Raw genomic sequence first — 19,379 nt, 5'->3', positions numbered from 1 at the left:
CCCCAAGACAGGTCAGGACAACCTACAGGCAGGATAGTACAGTATAACCCCCAGACTATAAATACCCCAAGCCCCCCAGCAGGAGAGTGTGTGACAGGCATACATATATATATATATACTAGGTGATTCATCGCGCCCTACGGGCGCTCTTCACACCGTCGTAAGGGGCTACGCCCCCTTAATTTGTGAACGTTTGTATATGAGAAATATGGTTAGAATTGTATGAAAGATGCCCTGTATTGCAACTTAGGTGTCCGCGAATCGCGGGAGGGGGGGTCGCGGAGGGTGCCGCGAATTGCAGGAGGGGGGGTCGCGGGGGGTGCCGCGAATTGCAGGAGGGGGGGTTGTGGGGGGGTGGATGCTGCGAATCGCGGGAGGGGAGGGATTGCAGAGAATCGCGGGAGGGGGGTCGCGGGGTGGGTTGCCGCAAATCGCGGGAGGGGGGTTACGGGGGCGGGGGTTGCAGCGAATCATGGTAGGGGGGGTCGCGGGTGGGGTGCCGAGAATCGCGGGGGGGTGTGTGTGTGCCGTGAATCGCGGGAGTGGGGGTTGCGGGGGGGTGGGGGGGGACGCGAATCGCCACAAGAAAAAATCAACACAGAAAGGTCAACACATGTAAATGTTGACATAAGTGTGGCACTTCATTGGTGTCCATGTCGACACATGAGAATGAATATGAAAACATTAAAAAAATGAAAAAAAAAACTTCAAAAAAGTGTTTTCCATGTGCAATTTAATTCTGGAGCTGCCGCGAATCGCGGGGGGGGGGGTGCCGCGAATTGCGGGAGGGGGGGTCGCGTGGGTGGGTGCCGCGAATCGCGGGAGGGGGGGTTACGGGGCGGGGGTTGCGGCGAATCATGGGAGGGGGGGGGTCGCGGGGGTGTGCCGTGAATCACGGGAGGGGGGGTCACGGGGTGGGGTGCCGAGAATCGCGGGGGAGGTGTGTGTGCCGTGAATCGCGGGAGTGGGGGTTGTGCGGGTGGGGGGGGTGACGCAAATCGCTAAAAGAAAAAATCAACACAGAAAGGTCAACACATGTAAATGTTGACATAAGTGTGGCACTTCATTGGTGTCCATGTCGACACATGAGAATGAATATGAAAATATTCAAAAAATGAAAAAAAAAACTTCAAAAACTCAGGTCAACCTTTTTCATTGTCGACCATAGCCATGTCAGTGTTTTCCATGTGCAATTTAATTCTGGAGCTGCCGCGAATCACGGGGGGGTGCCGCGAATTGCGGGAGGGGGGGTCGCGGGGGTGGGTGCCGCGAATCGCGGGAGGGCGGGGTTCACAGGGGTTCCGGTGGGGGGTTGCCGCGAATTGCCGGAGGTGGGGGGTCACGGGGGGTGCCGCGAATCGCGGGAGGGGGGGTTGCGGGGGGTGTGACGCGAATCGCCACAAGAAAAAATCAACACAGAAAGGTCAACACATGTAAATGTTGACATAAGTGTGCCACTTCATTGGTGTCCATGTCGACACATGACAATGAATATGAAAAAATTAAAAAAATTAAAAATAAATCTTCAAAAACTCATGTCAACCTTTTTCATTGTCGACCATAGCCATGTCAGTGTTTTGCATGTGCCATTTAATCCTGGGGCTGCTGCGAATTGCGGGGGGGGGGGGGAGGGTGCCGTGAATCGCGGGAGGGGGGTCGCAGGGGGGGTGCCGCCAATCGTGCAAGGGGGGGTCGCGGGGGGGTTCTTTTTGCCGCTAATCGCGGGAGGGAGGTCGCGGGGGGGTGTTTTTTCCGCGAATCGGGGGGGGGGGGGGTCACGGGGGAGGGTTTTCCGCGATTCGCGGGAGGGGGGGTCGCGGGTCGGTGGTTATGCCGCGAATTGCGGGAGGGGTCGTGGGGGGGTTCTTTTTGCAGCGAATCGCGGGAGGGGGGGTCGCGGGGGTGTTTTTGCTGCGAATCGCGGTAGGGGGGGTCGCGGGGGAGCGGGTGTTTTTGCCGCGAATCGCGGGAGGGGGGGGCGCGCGGGGGGGGAGGTTTTGCCGCAAATCGCGGGAGGGGGGCGCTCACCTGGTGGCTGTGGAGTAGCAGTGCTGGGCAACATGGGAAGGCAGTGGGTGTCTGGCACTGTCTGTGGGCTCACTGGGCTGGTTCTCTGTCACATACCTCCCAACATGACCCTCTCCAGGAGGGACACAATGCTCTGTTTCTAGACTTCCCCTTAATGTATGATTGCCATCACCTGTTTTAAACAGGTTAATTTCTCAGAAAGGTGTTCAGCACAGATGAAGGCAATCACACATTAAGAGGAAAGTCCAGGAACAGAGCGTTATAGACACAGACACCCACTTTGAGTGACAGATGTAGCCAAATATATAGGAGATATATATATATATATATATATATATATATATATATATATATATATAGTGGGTGACAATGAGCTTCCAGCTGCCTGCACTGGGTAGAATGGAGGGAGGTCATGTAGTGGGGGGGCTCCACTCTCCTCTGCAGCTAGCGCCACACACAGAGCCAGTGACCCCTCCGGTCATGCCTGTGGCCAGCATAGGTCACATGAAGCCTGCTGACCCCCCGGACTACCTCTCCTCTCTCTCTGTCTGTCCCGGCTATTCTATTCTACCGAGGAGGGGAGAGGACTCGGTGGAAAGAAGGCGGCGCTGGGAGTTGTAGTCTCCCCAGGCCTTCCATTTCTTATAGCAGCGGCACATATGATCCGGAGACTACAATTCCCAGCGGGCTGTGCGGCTACCGCGCACTCCGCACTTGTCTATGATGCTGCCCTGGTAAAGGGGAAAACAAGAGGAGGAGGCTTCGGAGGGATATAGCTGCCAATGCAGCAGAGTGGCCGTGCATCAACAAATCAGCCAAGTTCCCATCCGCTGCTCAGGTACTACCTGCCTCATCCCGTGCTTGGCCAATTTATACCGGCCTCTACACGGGTCCTGACCGTTATCTACTCAGGTTAGGACCTGGGTAGAGGACCCGTGTAAATGGACACGGATACACCCCATTTACACCGCCGATGATCCGGGTCTGACCCGCCGCTGACCCGGATTTTTCGGCGGTGTAAAAGGGGTATAAGTGGCTGCAGCTCCAGGGTTTACACCTAGTGCTATTCAATTATTTGACAATTTCCTTGCACAGTAAGCCTGTGGTTAATGTTCACAACCTCTCTGCTCCACTGTGTCAGAGCTACAGTATAGTATTACAACATGTGGTGAAGCCCCAGAGGGTGAATTTAGCTTGCAATTCACCCTTGTGGGGCTTCAACACAAGCCATACATAGCTCCAGGCACTTATTCATTACTGTAAGTGAGCATACATCTCTAGGTATCTTACCTGAAGAGCCAGTCGATCTTCTGCTGGATTGATTCCCTTTCCAACATATAGCTTGGTTCTTCCTGCAAACGCCATCACCTGGTTACTGAGTTTAATGTCTTCAGGACAAGTGATTGATCTTAGAACATTGCGTAATGTTTCCTGCACAATAAAACAGCAAATAACTATAACAAATCACTATAAATAATTCATGGCCTGTATAATATGCTTAATATCACATTATCAATCCTTCAGTATTAAGTAGGGATGCCAATACCGGGGCATTTTTTCAATCCAGGGATTTGGGATTGAAAAATGCTCAATCCCGGGATTCCTCGGATTGGCCTCCCTAAAAAAAACAAAAAAGAGTCCTGCCCCCCAACAAACTGCCCATCCTGCACATTTACTTCCGCATGCACAGTCTAATCCCAAAATCCCGGGATTGGAAACTACAATACCGGGAATGAAATCCCAGCAATTTTGGGGCCAAATCCTGCCGATCCCGGTCCCGGGATTGGCCACCCTAGTATCAAGTCAGCACAGAAAGTACCTTATGCCTTGTGATTAGAAGAGTAGAGAATAAACTACTATAAGGAAAGGTATCATCAGGTATTATATATGGCCAAGAGGAAAATTGAAGCTGGAAAACCATAGGATTTTAATTATAATCCTAATACTTGTATCCGGTTGATAGATCTAATGTGTCTAGAGAGACAGTCATTAGGTCGACCGCAAAAGGTTAACATGCTATAGGTCGAAAGGGTTAGAAGTTTGACGGGGTCAAAAAGGTCGACAATCAAAGTTTCGACATTCAAAAGGTCAACATAATTTTGCCACATTTTTTAACATTTTTTGGACTTTTTCATACTTCACCATCCATGTTGGCATGATGGCCCATCCTAGCAAGGCACCTTTCCTGAAGCATGGTGACCGATGTGAGCTATAGAAGGATAAGCGTTACACTAATTGATGGTCCATGTTGACAGTTGTCGATATTTACACTCAAAAAATCTGAAAAACTCATGTCAGCCTTATGATTGTCTGTCGACCAGATGGGGGTCATAGAGGAATCAACCAGCGAGTAGAATAACCCCATTGTCTTGGTACCTAAGCCTTCGGGTGCTTTAAGATTCTGCAATTACTTCTGTTAATTGAATCAAGTTTCTCGCTTTGATTCGTACCCTATGCCACCGGGTTGATGAGTTGGTAGAAAATTTAGCCAAGAGTCAGTATCTTACCACTCTTGATTTCACAAAAGGTTATTGGCAGATTTGACGGAAGCTGCTAAGGCAAACACAGCCTTCTCTACCACCGAGGGCTTATTCCAGTACATGGTGCTCCAGCAACCTTCCAGAGAGCTATGAATAAGTTGCTGCGGCCCAACAGGCAATATGCAACTGCATATTTAGAAGACATTGTTATTTTCAGCTCTGACGGTGTCGCACCTACCAAAGATAGTGGTATTTTTAAAGTCTTTACGGGCACATGGGTTTACCGCCAACCCTGAGAAATGTGCCACTGGTATGGTGGAAGCCAAGTATTTGGGGTACATTGTGGGAAGAGGACAGGTTAAACCTCACCCTAGTAAGGTAGAAGCGGTTCTTACTTGGTCTAACTCTAAACCCAAATGTAAGTTGCATTTGTGCCCAGAAAAACGCTGCACGTCCCCATGCGAATGCAGGCGTGGTGAAGCCTGCACAAGGTGGGCAGCTGATGTCACATTTTTGAGCCAAATAAAAGTCTGTATTTGCGAATTGGGAAAAAAATTATTCTATGGTTAAACGCTCACATGAGAATGGTTGTGTCAGCGCACATGCTTCAGAGGGGATTCCCATGGCAGCTGGGTGTGGGCATCAACCCAAATCAGGATGTCTTAAAAAACAGTCTCCAGACAAAATAACATGGTCTAGATCAGTGGAAACCTCTTGGTAAGATTTAAGACAAGATTTCTGTACCGAGTCTGTCTTGCAAGCTCCTGATTTTACAAAACAGTTAGTGTTGCAGACGGTGCCTCTAGTACAGGATTAGGGGCACTCATTACCCAGAAGGTAGATGGAAAGGAGAAGCCAATACTCTACCTTAGCTGCAAGTATTCAACTGCAGAGCAAGAGTGCTTGGCAATTAAGTGGGCAGAGACTGGGGAGAGAGAAGAATGTTGCGGTGTGGTGCACTCAAAAGGAAGTTCTAATAAAATGTAACCTTTATTGGAAAATATTTAAAAAGTAGCAAAGTATTGACACACATGCACACAAAACATATAAGACACAGACACTGTGAGTTTAATAAGGATTTTAAATCCTCACACAGAGGGGCCCCGCTGTGTTTTCTTCCCCTGACAACAGTGGTTCTTTAACCATTAATGGGAAGCGTTACTCGAATAACTGTATGTGAGATAGTTATGTAGAATGATTGGGTTGCCTCAGCAATCTCTTATCTATGGGTCTTGTGAGTATAATGTATTCCCAATGATACACCATCGATCCCCAATGGCTTGGGTGACACAAAGGACAAATTGGAATTTAAGCCCAGTATAACCACCTAAATGGTTAAGTGAGATGCTGAGAAACATTTGAAAGTTTGTCACTTTAAAAATACGAACAATACAGTATTCCAGGTATGGAGAGCAAGTGCACATTTCTCGTATGGTGTGGACTGCTATGAGCAGATAGACGGGGAAGGAATGGGGCGCTTGTGGTGAGACGCCGTCAGTCTGCGGTCTTGCTCTGGAGTCAGAGAGTGGTGAAGATGCTGCACAGCACGTCTCTGGCTCAGCGTTCCAGTGAAAACCTGAAACCGCTGATAACGCTGATTTTTTAAGCTAGTACATATCAAAATCACATTTCAATGGGGAAGGGGACAGGGGGCCACATTCTGTGTGTGTATCGGTGCTGCACTGCCACCCGGGGTGAGTGATGATGTCATTACCCACGACTCGCTCCCCTGGGGTGTGTGGAATGGCAGATTGGTTGCTAACCAATGGTGATAAACATTACAAAATAATCATTACCTAATATGACAAAAAAAATATTTTCTTGCACAAATCTAGTGCCAGTTACATATCATGTCCCCAGTAGTGCGGTTACAGATGTCCCCAGTAGTACCAGTTACATATCATGTCCGCAGTAGTGCTGTTACATATGTCCCCAGTAGTGCCAGTTACATATCATGTCCTCAGTAGTGCTGTTACAGATGTCCACAGTAGTGCCAGTTACATAACATGTCCTCAGTAGTGCTGTTAAAAATGGCCCCAGTAGTGCTTTTTATAAAAAAAAAAATAATAAAAAATAATTTGGATAACGGATATTTGGATAAGGGATACTCAGCCTGTATTCCGTTTAGACCAGTGGTTCCCAAACTTGTTTGAATCACGGCACCCTAGAGTATAAGAATTATGCTCACAGCACCCCTAGACCAAATGTTTCTTATTGATAAATTTATAAAAATAATATTAAATTAAGTAGATTGAGTTTATATGTCCTTAAGTTCAATTATGTGGTGAGGAACAAGACTTGCTTCTGGTTGTCTACATATTTTATGATTGTCAGTTTCAAACACTGTTTTTTTTTCTATTATGTTGACCAAAAATTATTTGAAATGTTCCTGAACCAGCAAGCCAAGGCACCCCTGCAAGTGTCTTGAGGCACCCCAGGCTGCCACGGCACAGTTTGGGAACCACTGGTTTAGACAATGAGTTATATTGTTGCATAAAGAGAAGCTTATTTTCCATTTTGGTTATTTCTTTCTTGAGTCTGAGAAGCTGATGCATGATGACATCTTGGCCCACATAGCTCTAAGTAATTCTCTGTCTGACTGATGCAGACATTAGGGGCCTTATTCTAGTTCACTTTTAGATGCAAATTCCTTCTCAGATGGACAAAACCATGTGCACTACAGGGGGGCAGATGTAATAGGTGCAGATAGAATTAGATTTGGGTGAGTTATTTTGTTTCTGTGCAGTGAAAATACTGACTGGTTTATTTTTACACTGCAATATAGATCTCACTTTGAAGAAAAACCCCACCCAAATCTAACTCTCTCTGCACATGTTATACCTGCCCCACCTGCAGTGCACATGGTTTTGTCCATCTGAGAAGGAATTTGCCTCTAAGAGTGAACTAGAATAAGGGCCTAGGTCACTCTTTGGCACACCATGTTGCCTTATACTACCCGGTCACTTTCCACCATTGCAACTACATGTACAGTATAATTATGTTTCGACTTACAGTGATGCAGCTACATGCATAATGATTATTTAACCTGCATACCTGGCTCTAGCCATTTTTGGCCTAAACAGGGTAGATCCTTGGTTACATTAAGTCGTTGCTAAGTTTGGGTACACTATGTACTCGGCCTTGATGAGGTAACCTTTAGAATACTCACCATGGTTATGCAGGAAGCTCAAGTTATACATTCTTGCCAATTTTAATTTGCTTTGTATTCACTATGTTTACTCTGGCAGCTCAAGTGATACACTCTTGTTATTATACGGCTGTGATGTCTAAAGTTGATGTACAGTACTTTACAAATATTCCTCCGTGTCTCCTTCCCTGTACACTTCTCGGCATAGCTATTATTATAACAATTGGCTGGTATAATAATAGCAGTGTTATTTATGCTTAATTCCTGTTGATCATTGGTATTTGCGAGATGTGCCCTGTGACATGTGTGTTTTTAGGTGATGGTTATTTTGTTATGTCTATCACCATTGCTTAGCAACCAATCTCTGCCATCCCACACACCTCAGGGGAGCGAGTCGTGGGTAATGACATCATCACTCACCCCAGGTGGCAGTGCTGCACTCAGTGGGTTCTTTTTCACTTGGCGGGTATATATGCAGGTACTGCTTGCTCTTTATTCTGTATCCTAACAAGTTTCAATAATTAACTGAAATGTTGATTGAAGTTGTAGTCTGGCGCCTTATTCCATTCTGCATTAAAAGACCAGTGAGTGCCGCCGTTATACCTAGAATTGAAGCATCCAGCCCTTAGATTCTTGGAAAGGCACCATGGCACAGCTCGTTTACCAGAGGGATAGAGTGCCAGTTTAATATTGTGTATAATAAATATATAAATACAAATAAGCCTGCTCAAAGCAAATGCTTCAAAAGCTAGTAAGGTAGCTAATGTGAGAGAGAGAAAGAGATGTAGTTTAAATTGCTGCCCAACAGATGGCAGTGTTTTGGTGATACACAGACACTAGACATATATATATATATATATATATCCAAATGCAAATATACAGGTGCGCTGACACTAAATTAGAGTCCGTTCCTTTCAAGGAATAACCAGTCCTTGAAAAATTCAACACCAAGCCGAATTGCTTGTTTTTATCGGTGCTGCTCCCCTCAAACGACCCGATTCCCACGGGACCTTCAACAAACAACAGCACCTATAACAGATAGAGGGGGCGCTTCATGGTGTAATACCGTTTATTTTAAAACATGAAAATCACTGTTAAGAATCTCTCCCACGGAGAGGAAAATGCCCGTACCGAACAATTCATCCGGTGTGGGCTTAATACCACAAGATTTAAAACACAATCCACTGGCTCAATTACTGCATGCCCAGAAGGTGCGGTGTGTAACTCACGATACCAGTCGGGAAACCCAGCAGGCACGGTCGTTCACACCAGCGGCGGCTCAGCGTCAATTCCACAGGCTTCCAAGCAGACTTGAGACCAGCGGCTTCAAAGATGCGTCACACAGACCACGCCCCTACGCGTTTTGTCAATGGACTTCGTCAGTGGGGTGGTCTGTGTGACGCCGCATCACATATTTATACCATTGAACAGGTGCGCGTCATTAGAGCTTCCCTGCTTCTCATATATTGGGCATATATATGCGGCTAATTTCTTTCAATTCATGCGGCTAATATAATAACCGCCTGTAGCATTTCATCTAAAAACATGTACTAGTAAAAAAATACTAAAATTACATTGTAGCAATTTGAGTAAGTGAGTGAGTGAGAGCGCTAGATATCTAAAATCAGGGAAGGGAAAAAAACGAGGCAGGAATGGAAAGGGAAACGGACGGGATGATACAATACAATTGTTGTCATATATAAATTAACCAAAGAATTTATTTTATTTTTAGCGAACCGTGTTAGAACCAGTTCATATAATATATGGGGTCCTTTGACTATGGTCTCTTAGTCAGGGATGGGGAGAAAAAGCGGAGCGGGAATGGAAGGGAAATTGGACAGGATGATACAAAATAATACAGAATAATTAATTGATTATTATCATACATAAATTGGCCATAGCATTTATTTTATTTTAAACGAACCGTATTATAACCAGTTCATATAATATTTGGAATCCTTTGACTATAATCTCTTAGTGAAATTATGTGAATCTTCTTAATGGAAATATGGACATAGATGTATAAATACATGGACAAAATTGTTTTTATATAAAGACCCATTTAGTTTTAGAGAACAGATCGATTTAATCTTTAGTAGTATAAACAGAGAGACCCGACTCTCACTGATGTTTGAAAAATACGGTATAAGTACTGATGTTTGAAAAATACGGTATAAGTACTGATGTTTGAAAAATACGGTATAAGTACTGATGCTTTGTTAGTGACAAGGTACTGTCTGTGAATAATTTGATATGTAAAGAGACTCCCAGCTTCTGATATTACGGGAGGTAATGGTGAGAGTCGGGTCTCTCTGTTTATACTACTAAAGATTAAATCGATCTGTTCTCTAAAACTAAATGGGTCTTTATATAAAAACAATTTTGTCCATGTATTTATACATCTATGTCCATATTTCCATTAAGAAGATTCACATAATTTCACTAAGAGATTATAGTCAAAGGATTCCAAATATTATATGAACTGGTTATAATACGGTTCATTTAAAATAAAATAAATGCTATGGCCAATTTATGTATGATAATAATCAATTAATTATTCTGTATTATTTTGTATCATCCTGTCCAATTTCCCTTCCATTCCCGCTCCGCTTTTTCTCCCCATCCCTGACTAAGAGACCATAGTCAAAGGACCCCATATATTATATGAACTGGTTCTAACACGGTTCGCTAAAAATAAAATAAATTCTTTGGTTAATTTATATATGACAACCCCCCCCCCCCCCTTAGTTTTCCTATCCCCTTCCTGTCTTCGTGTATATGTTTAGATGTATATATAGAATAGAGACTAAGGTAAAGTAATAGTGTACTATTAGTAGGGTGTGTAGTTTGAGGTTAACAACAATTTCTACAAAGAAAAATATATTTGGTGGGGTCGAATTAACAGAAAAGAACTTTTCTTTCCTGTATTTGCCCTTTTTAATCGGCTACATTTATAACTGATCCCATATCAACGACTATACTAAGACTGAGAAAAATTTATTAGACCACGCCCTGGTTTATCTTTATCATTATTTTTGTTCTGATATATGAAAAATAAGTGTCATTTGAATGTCTGGAAAAGACTTACCTGATGATGTATATCTGTATTATCAGTACTATGTGACATATTACTTTATACATATTATTTTATACACCGATTTTATGTTATATGTCTGGAAAATTTTCAATAAACATATAAAAAAAAAAAAAAAATTTATATATGACAACAATTGTATTGTATCATCCCGTCCGTTTCCCTTTCCATTCCTGCCTCGTTTTTTTCCCTTCCCTGATTTTAGATATCTAGCGCTCTCACTCACTCACTTACTCAGATTGCTACAATGTAATTTTAGTATTTTTTTACTAGTACATGTTTTTAGATGAAATGCTACAGGCGGTTATTATATTAGCCGCATGAATTGAAAGAAATTAGCCGCATATATATGCCCAATATATGAGAAGCAGGGAAGCTCTAATGACGCGCACCTGTTCAATGGTATAAATATGTGATGCGGCGTCACACAGACCACCCCTCTGACGAAGTCCATTGACGAAACGCGTAGGGGCGTGGTCTGTGTGACGCATCTTTGAAGCCGCTGGTCTCAAGTCTGCTTGGAAGCCTGTGGAATTGACGCTGAGCCGCCGCTGGTGTGAACGACCGTGCCTGCTGGGTTTCCCGACTGGTATCGTGAGTTACACACCGCACCTTCTGGGCATGCAGTAATTGAGCCAGTGGATTGTGTTTTAAATCTTGTGGTATTAAGCCCACACCGGATGAATTGTTCGGTACGGGCATTTTCCTCTCCGTGGGAGAGATTCTTAACAGTGATTTTCACGTTTTAAAATAAACGGTATTACACCATGAAGCGCCCCCTCTATCTGTTATAGGTGCTGTTATATATATATATATATATATATATATATATATATACACACACTGAGTGGCCAAATTATTATGACCACCCCTCAATACAATGTTGGACCACCTTTTGCCCTTAATACTGCATGGATTCTTCTGGGCATGGACTCTATGAGATGTTGGTAGGTGGTATGAGGAATTTGAGACCATATGCGATGAACTGCAATTTCCAATTCCTTAAGATTTGATGGTACTGGATCCAGCTGCCTGATTCCCCGTTTGATCTCATCCCACAGATTCTCAATTGGATTGAGATCTGGTGATTGTGCAGGCCAACTAAGCAAGGTAAAGTCTCTGTCGTGCTCTTCAAACCATCTGTGGACAATGCCAGCTTTATGACAGAGAGCATTGTCCTGCTGGAAGTATCTATTTCCGGCAGGGTACACCATTAACAAAACAGGATGTACTTGATCTGCGATAACACTCAAATACCCTTGGCCATTTAGACGTTGTTCCACAGTAATCAAAGGACCCATACGATGCCAAGACAACATCCCCAAACCATAATATTGCCTCCACAAGCTTGAAGTGTTGTGGCAATGCAGTTGGGGTCCATGCTTTCGTGCTGTTTTCTCCATATTCGCACCCTGCCATCTGCATGTGTAATTGAAAACGCAATTCATCGGACCACATGACCCTTTTCCAGTCATCTACTGTCCAATCCTTGTGCTCCTTTGCGAACTGGAGACTTCTGCTCTTGTTCAAGGCAGACAGTAGAGGCTTTCGAACAGGTGGTCGGCTTCCATACCCTATACGGTGTAATGTGCGGCGAACAGTTCGTTCAGAGACCTTCACAGTTGCTCCTTGATTAAGATTCCCCGCAATTTGACGTACTGTACTGTTGCTCTTCTGTTGGGCTGGCAAGTCTCCTTTCAGATCGAGCATTCAGTAGCCTGTGATGACCAAAAGCCTGACGTTGAGACCTGGTTTTCTGCTTCTGCTGCTCTCGAACACTTCACAAGTGCAGACGTTTTGCTGATACTGGTTCCGATGGTTCGAGCGCCTACAATCATCCCGTGTTCAAACTCTATTAAATCACGTTTTTTGCCCGTTATTTGCCCATTTCTTCACAAGCAACAGAAAGCAATTGATGCTTCACTTGTTCTACATTCCCTTTTTACAGCTATCTTGCCCTCTTGCGGCAACAACACGAAGTTATGACCGATCTGCGTATAAGTGTCAAGTGGTCATAATAATTTGGCCGCTCAGTATTTTTTAAGAATATAATGTGCACTTTGTGACCACATTTGTAGACACAATCAGTGGTGTATGTGTAATGGATGCAGAATGTGATATGCACACGGGCTGCTGGGTCCATGGGGGCCCATAGTGCTAACCCTGTACTAATGCTCTTCAATACTCTGAATGAGCCTAGCAGTGTTCTACATATCATCTGGAAAATGGTGTGCAGCAGTGACAGCTCCAGAGGTGGGGCTGCAGCACAGTTCAACATTTAAATAGCAGAGAAACACCAACTATCAGAGTTGCAGTTGGTGTGACTCCCCTATTTAAATTTTAAACTGTGCTGTAGCCCTACCTCTGGAGCCACCACTGGTGTGTCATCCATTTTCTTGGTGATCTAACCATGCACAGTCGAAAAATTGCCAGGAAAATGGCTGCCCACTATTTTCCCAGAGATCTGCGCATGCAAAGTAGATTCTGCCACAACACCAGTCCACGCACTTGTGCTTCTGACTACAGAGGAAGGGGCCAGGATGGAGAATGCACATAGACCTCCTTTTCTCTCAATAGACCCCTGCACATTATACAGTCCTTAATTATACATAAACATTAGTGTAGCAGCCTATGATCAATAGAGCAGAGGCATAACAGAATTATCCAGCACGCCTCTTGGAAATATTATATGAGTAATTTTAATGCAAATTTCTCAAATATAATTTTTATCCTAGCAAGACAAAGTAAACAACAGTTCCCAAAAGTGCAATGCTGCCTTAAAGGGAAATCCTCCTGGGTGTCACCTGCACCCCAAAATACATTTATAGACAGAAGAAAAGGTTGGAGGATGTCCCTTGTGTGGCGCAAAAAACAGTGTCAAAATAGTGAGTGAAATATAATTTAATATATTACAGTCCTTAAGTGTTGATGAAACGGATCCTTCATCATCGCTTAAGGACTGTAATCTATTAAATTATATTTCACTCACTATTTTGACACTGCTTGTTGCGCCACACAAGGGACATCCTCCAACCTTTTCTTCTGTTTATAAATAATTTGGTACTTGTTTCCTAGCACGGCCACCATCGGGGGTAATCGTGTACCTTAACTTAAGGTACACGATTACCCCCGATGGACCCGATTTCCTTCGAAATCAGGTCCATTTTGGCGGCAAAGGCAAAATCGGGTCCATCGCGTCGGTCGGGTGCATTAACATGGCACGCGACGCGACCGACGCGATGCACCCGATTTTCCCATAGGGTTCAATGTTAAAATATTTTTAACATTGTAATCGCGTTCATCGCGTCGGTCTTGTGCCATTATAATGGCACAAGATGCGATGGACGCGATTAAGCACATTTTACATAGCTAACAATGGGAAATGGGCCAATGTGGCCCATTTCTCATTGTATATGCCCCCCCCCCCATTGTGAACGTCACCCCACGATTGACGCCAACCCGAAGCGCAGCGAGCCCCGCGAGGGGACCATTATACCTGTGAAGTTATATGCGTCCGCTCGCCACGCTTCGGGCTCGGTGGCTCGCTGCGCTCGCCACACTTTATATTCTCAACTCCACCCCGACATGGATAGTAGGGGTATGAAAAGGTCGGAGAACGCGTACCGCCGCCCCTCGCGGGCTCGCTACGCTTCGGGTTGGCGTCAATCGTGGGGTGCCGTTGAGGGGGTTAAAATTGGGGTCTGGGGAGACTTTTACATTGAATCCAATGTAAAATAGGGTCCCAGGGACCCTATTCACATTTCAATCAATGCAAAAATCGGGACCATCGCGTCGGTCGCATCGAATGCGATTTGGTCGCATGCGATGCGATCGATGCGACCCACCCGATTAACATCGGTGTGGCCGTGCTAGGAAACAAGTACCAATAATTTTTATCCTGTATGTATTTAATATAGATAAAATACCTCATCGTATTCAGGGGGAACACGGTCTGTCAGAATGGCAAATCTGGCCTTCAGTGATATACGTGATCTCTCCTTCATCTCTTCATACTCAATATTAGGTCTTGTTACACCCGATTCTGTAAACAAGATTTCAATTATTCTACCATTTTCCATAATAATTTGTTTTTGTGGGAACGAAAAGTATGGAAACTTCTACCAAACAAAAAATCTAGGAGCATAACGACTCATATACAGGGGTTAAAGTGAGTGGAGTGGTTGGGAATGGTTCCGCCTCCGTCCGCAGTGGTCAGGGCACGCCGACGGCAGCAATGAAGGACATGGACAGCGCCATTACATTTCAAATTTGGCACTGTCCATAAGCCAATCGGAGCTCGCCAACCAATCAGGCAGCGGCGGCTCCTGACTGGCTGCTGAACCACGAAAGTTTCGATTGTCTCGTGAGCCTGCTTCATGCATCTTAAATGGCTGCTGTGATTGTGAGAACCGAGGAGCAGGAGAGCAGCCTCGGCCAAGCAGAGCAGCGTCTAACGATGACGAAGAGCAGTGGCGGCCAGCACCTGGGGAATGGGAAAGCAGCAGTGGCTGGGGACCACAGAGCAGCCAAGCAGCAGCCTCCAACACCTGAGGCACAGGAGACTAGTGGCCGTGGAACAGGAAAGCAGCAGCAGCGGAAGCAGAGCAGGAAAGTAGACGAGTGGCAGCCAGGGAGCAGGAGAGCCGGGATGCCTGTGAACAGGAGACGGGCTGATCATGGTAAGAACAAGATCCGCCTTCTCCCCACCCTCTCCACTTCCACCTATCACCTCACCCCCTGTAACCACACCCCCTGTAACCCACCGCCACCTCACCCCCTCTCGCCGCCATCACCTTGCACCCTCGCCAGTTCATCCCCTCTCACTGCTGTCAAATCACTCCCTCTTGTCCCATTAGCTCACTTCTTATCAGCTCATTCCCTCTAACCTCACCCCCTTTCGGTCCCCTCAGCTCTCCCCTCTATCACCTCACCCCATCTCACTCCTTTTCCCTCCACCCCTCTGCCCCCCCCCCATCAGCTTACCCCGTCAGCTCACCCCCTCCTTCCCCCCTGTATTCTCACCCCCTCTGGCATGTAACCCATGGCAAAAAGCATGTAACCCCTGGCAAAAACCATGAAACCCCTGGCCCTGAAGATGTAACCCCTGGCCCTGAGCATGTTACCCCTGGCCCTAAGCATGGAACCCCTGGCCCTGAGCATGGAACCCCTGGCCCTGAGCATGGAACCCCTGGCCCTGAGCATGGAACCCAGGGATGGGGAACCTTCGGCCCTTCAGATGTTGTTGTATGTAGTTTAACAACAGCTGGAAACCTTATGTAACCCCTGGCCCTGTGCATGTGCCTTCCACAAGTTTCCCAACTGTACCTCTGCCCCAACTCTACCTCTGCCTTTCTACCCAAGTGTGCCTCTGCCTTTCTACCCAAGTGTGCCTCTGCTTCCTCTCCAAGTGTGCCTCTGCCTCTCTCTAATTGTGCCTCTGCCCCAACCCTCTCCAAGGGTGCTTCTGCCCCAGCCCTCTCCAAGTGTGCTTCTGCCCAGCCTTCCCTAAGTGTGCCTCTCCCTTACCCCTAAGTTTGCTTCTGCCCCTCCTCCCAAGAGTGCCCCTGCTTCGCTCCCCAAGTGTGCCTCTATCCTAGCCCTGTCTAAGTGCAAAACTGTCCCCCATCCCCCTCAAAAGCATATCTACCCCTCCCAGCCCTCACTAAATGTGCCTCTGCCTTACCCCCTATTGATTGCACCTCTGCCTTACTTCCCAAGTGTGCCTTTGCCTCCTTCCACAAGTGTGCACCAGGGACCCATTGCTACTAATTCCATTGCTTGATACCTCCCGCTGCGTCTATCCTTTCATACCTGGTACCTGTGAGTTATCCTCTCATATACCCAAGGGTAAGGCAGGAGAACAGCAGAGGTGAAGGTTCTGTTCTGCTATATTCTTGTTCTATATCCATACATATGTGATACTGACCAGCACTCAACCACTATCTCAAATGTATTCACTTTGCAATACATACAGGTATTGGCTCCTTTTACTGTTCGTGTTGTTTTTTTTTACAAAAAGCAACCTATGATTTAAAATATATATATTCTCCCAAATAGTGAGATGACAAGGATAGGGGAAACGAAGGTCATGATATGAATTACACTGGCCCATCATAGAAATCATTGCATACAGCTCACTAAGATATATATATATATATATATATATATATATATATACACAAAGTCAGATATCGGCCCTCTCCCCTCCTGATAGTAGCGATGAGCCAGGTGCCCTCCAGGGTATTCCGGATAGGTAGTAGGGTGTAGGCGGCGGCACTCACGGCGAAATAAATAAATCAAGCAACTACAGATGGAAGCTTAACGTTTCAATTCTCTATTGGAATTTTCATCAGGCTTCTGATGAAAATTCCAATAGAGAATTGAAACGTTAAGCTTCCATCTGTAGTTGCTTGATTTATTTCTTTCGCCGTGAGTGCCGCCGCCTACACCCTACTATATATATATATATATATATATTTTCTGCAGCATTTTTTCTTATCTGTTATTTTTTTGTGTGTTGATGACATGGGCTGCTTATACGGATTTTAATGCATATCTAATAAAAAGAACGTTTAATTTAAACATCAGATTTATACCATCTCATTCTCTGACACACAAGAGTGTTCCCACATAGTCTTCTTTTTTATTCTCAGGGAAAAACAACCAGAAATGGGCAGAAAATCACAAATTCTGCTAGGGTATGTAAACATGAGCACAACTGTATAGGTCTATAACTCAGGATAATGCTAATAACGACATTTTTTACACAATGGCTGCCTTACGTGGAAATTTGAGTCGTCCATAGGGTATATAAGTATGCACACTAAGGTTTCCTTTTTCTATTGTTAGCTATTAACTATGGATTGGATATACTAATTTAATGTATTTGAATTTAACTTATTTGATTATAAAAGATTAAGCAACTGGACTATATATATATATATATATATATATATATATATATATATATATATATATATATATATATATGTTTCTTTAGTTCTGTACTGCACCTCCTTACCATTTCCCAGTGATACCAGCTCATAAAACTGATTCTGTAATTCCTTCTCATCGAAATATTCCACTCTGGCTTGGAAGGAGGCTCCATATCTCAGATGCAGAACACATTTGGTCATGGAATCACAGCTGTTTGTACAACCTTTTCTGCATATAAAGCAAATTGTTTATAGAGATCAACACTTTATAAAAATTCTACATTTCTCTTGCGATCTATAATAGTCATAGTTTTGCTTGTATAGCATCAGAAGTGACCATGTCAGGGAAAGCCCAACCTGGTGTGGTCACATCTGATGCGGCCATGCCAAGCATGTGGTTAAAGGACAAGTAAACATAATTTACAAATTTCATAATTGAATATAAAACAACGGTACTTGTGTAGTTTCATGGCGGCAGTTACGTCGACAGCATAGCATCCCTGTCAGAATCAGCGTAGTGTTCCCACGGCCAGCGTAGTTAGTCAGAATCAGCATAGTGTTCCTGCGGCCGCTTAGCGTAGCCAGCGTCCCTGTTAGAGCCAGCGTACTGTTCCCGCGGTCAGCATAGTCAGTCAGCAGTACATTATACCAGTTATGATGGCTGCCGACAAATTAACCATATTTAATCTGCCACAGACAGAGGAGTCAGTGAATTTCTTTCAGCTTCATCACTTTCTCCCTGAGACCAAGATATGTCCACATGGCCATCCAATGAGACTCAATGTGAAGGAGCGGATGTGGCGCTACCACATAAAAAGCTGCGGCAAAAAGGTTAGTGTCCGGGCCGCACAGTGGTTTCATGGATGCCATCTCACGTTCATGACGCTTATACGCTTCGTGTTTTGTTGGGCGGAGGAGTTAATCTCACGTTCATGACGCTTATACGCTTCGTGTTTTGTTGGGCGGAGGAGTTAACCATCACATTTTGTCATCTCTTCATTTAGATAAAAACCACCGTGCAGTATAACAATCTTATGTGGGATGCCTGCACCATGGATCAGATGTTGCAGCCCCAACGCCGTATTGGCGGCCCAGGAAAAATAGTTGAGGTGGACAAAAGCCTCTTTGTCCAGAGGAAAAGTCATGTGGGACGCTTGCTGCCTCAACAGTGACTGTTTGGAGGCATTTCCAGAGACCCTGGTGAGTGTTTCATAACACCTGTGGAAAGACGTGACGCCAGCACCCAGATGGCCGCCATCAACAAATACATCAAACCGGGGACAACTATATATTCGGATTGCTGGAGTGCATATAACACCGAACAGCTGGAGCAGGCAGGGTGCCACCATGCACGGGTGAACCACTGCTATAATTTCATTGATCCGGACACTGGGGTTCACACCAAAAATATTAAAACGCCTTTGGGGATTGTGTAAGTGGCGTAACAAAAGGCAAAGGGGCACTGCGCGCCAGAATCTGGACTCCTATCTCCAGGAATTCATTTGACGAAAAACTGCCGGCACAGAAAACGCTTTCCAACGTATACTTTATGCCATAACTCTACTCCCAAAGGCTGACAAAGCAGACGACACAGATGCAGACACAACTGCCTCCACTTCAGCTTCAGTTTGCGTGAATGCACAATGTGAAGAATAACTGTTTTATTATTTTCTTTCTTCTTGATAATTTTGATA

The 19,379-nt window shown here is 45.0% G+C and overlaps 1 protein-coding gene across 1 annotated transcript in view; it reads right to left on the bottom strand.

Moving 5' to 3' along the window:
* The window catches only part of LOC146042467 (uncharacterized), a 150,156-nt gene that overhangs the window by 61,818 nt on the left and 68,959 nt on the right, over window positions 1-19,379 (bottom strand). The window contains exons 8-10 of the mRNA XM_083162502.1: window positions 17,772-17,914; window positions 14,677-14,792; window positions 3,319-3,459 (exon numbers count right to left, since the gene is read on the bottom strand). Coding sequence (XP_083018628.1) covers window positions 3,319-3,459; window positions 14,677-14,792; window positions 17,772-17,914 — 400 coding nt within the window. The remainder of the gene's footprint in view (window positions 1-3,318; window positions 3,460-14,676; window positions 14,793-17,771; window positions 17,915-19,379) is intronic.

This window comes from Crinia signifera, chromosome 1 (assembly GCF_055691185.1).
Source record: "Crinia signifera chromosome 1, ASM5569118v1, whole genome shotgun sequence".
Classification (NCBI taxonomy): domain Eukaryota; kingdom Metazoa; phylum Chordata; class Amphibia; order Anura; family Myobatrachidae; genus Crinia; species Crinia signifera.
This window is presented reverse-complemented; position numbering and strand designations above follow the sequence as displayed.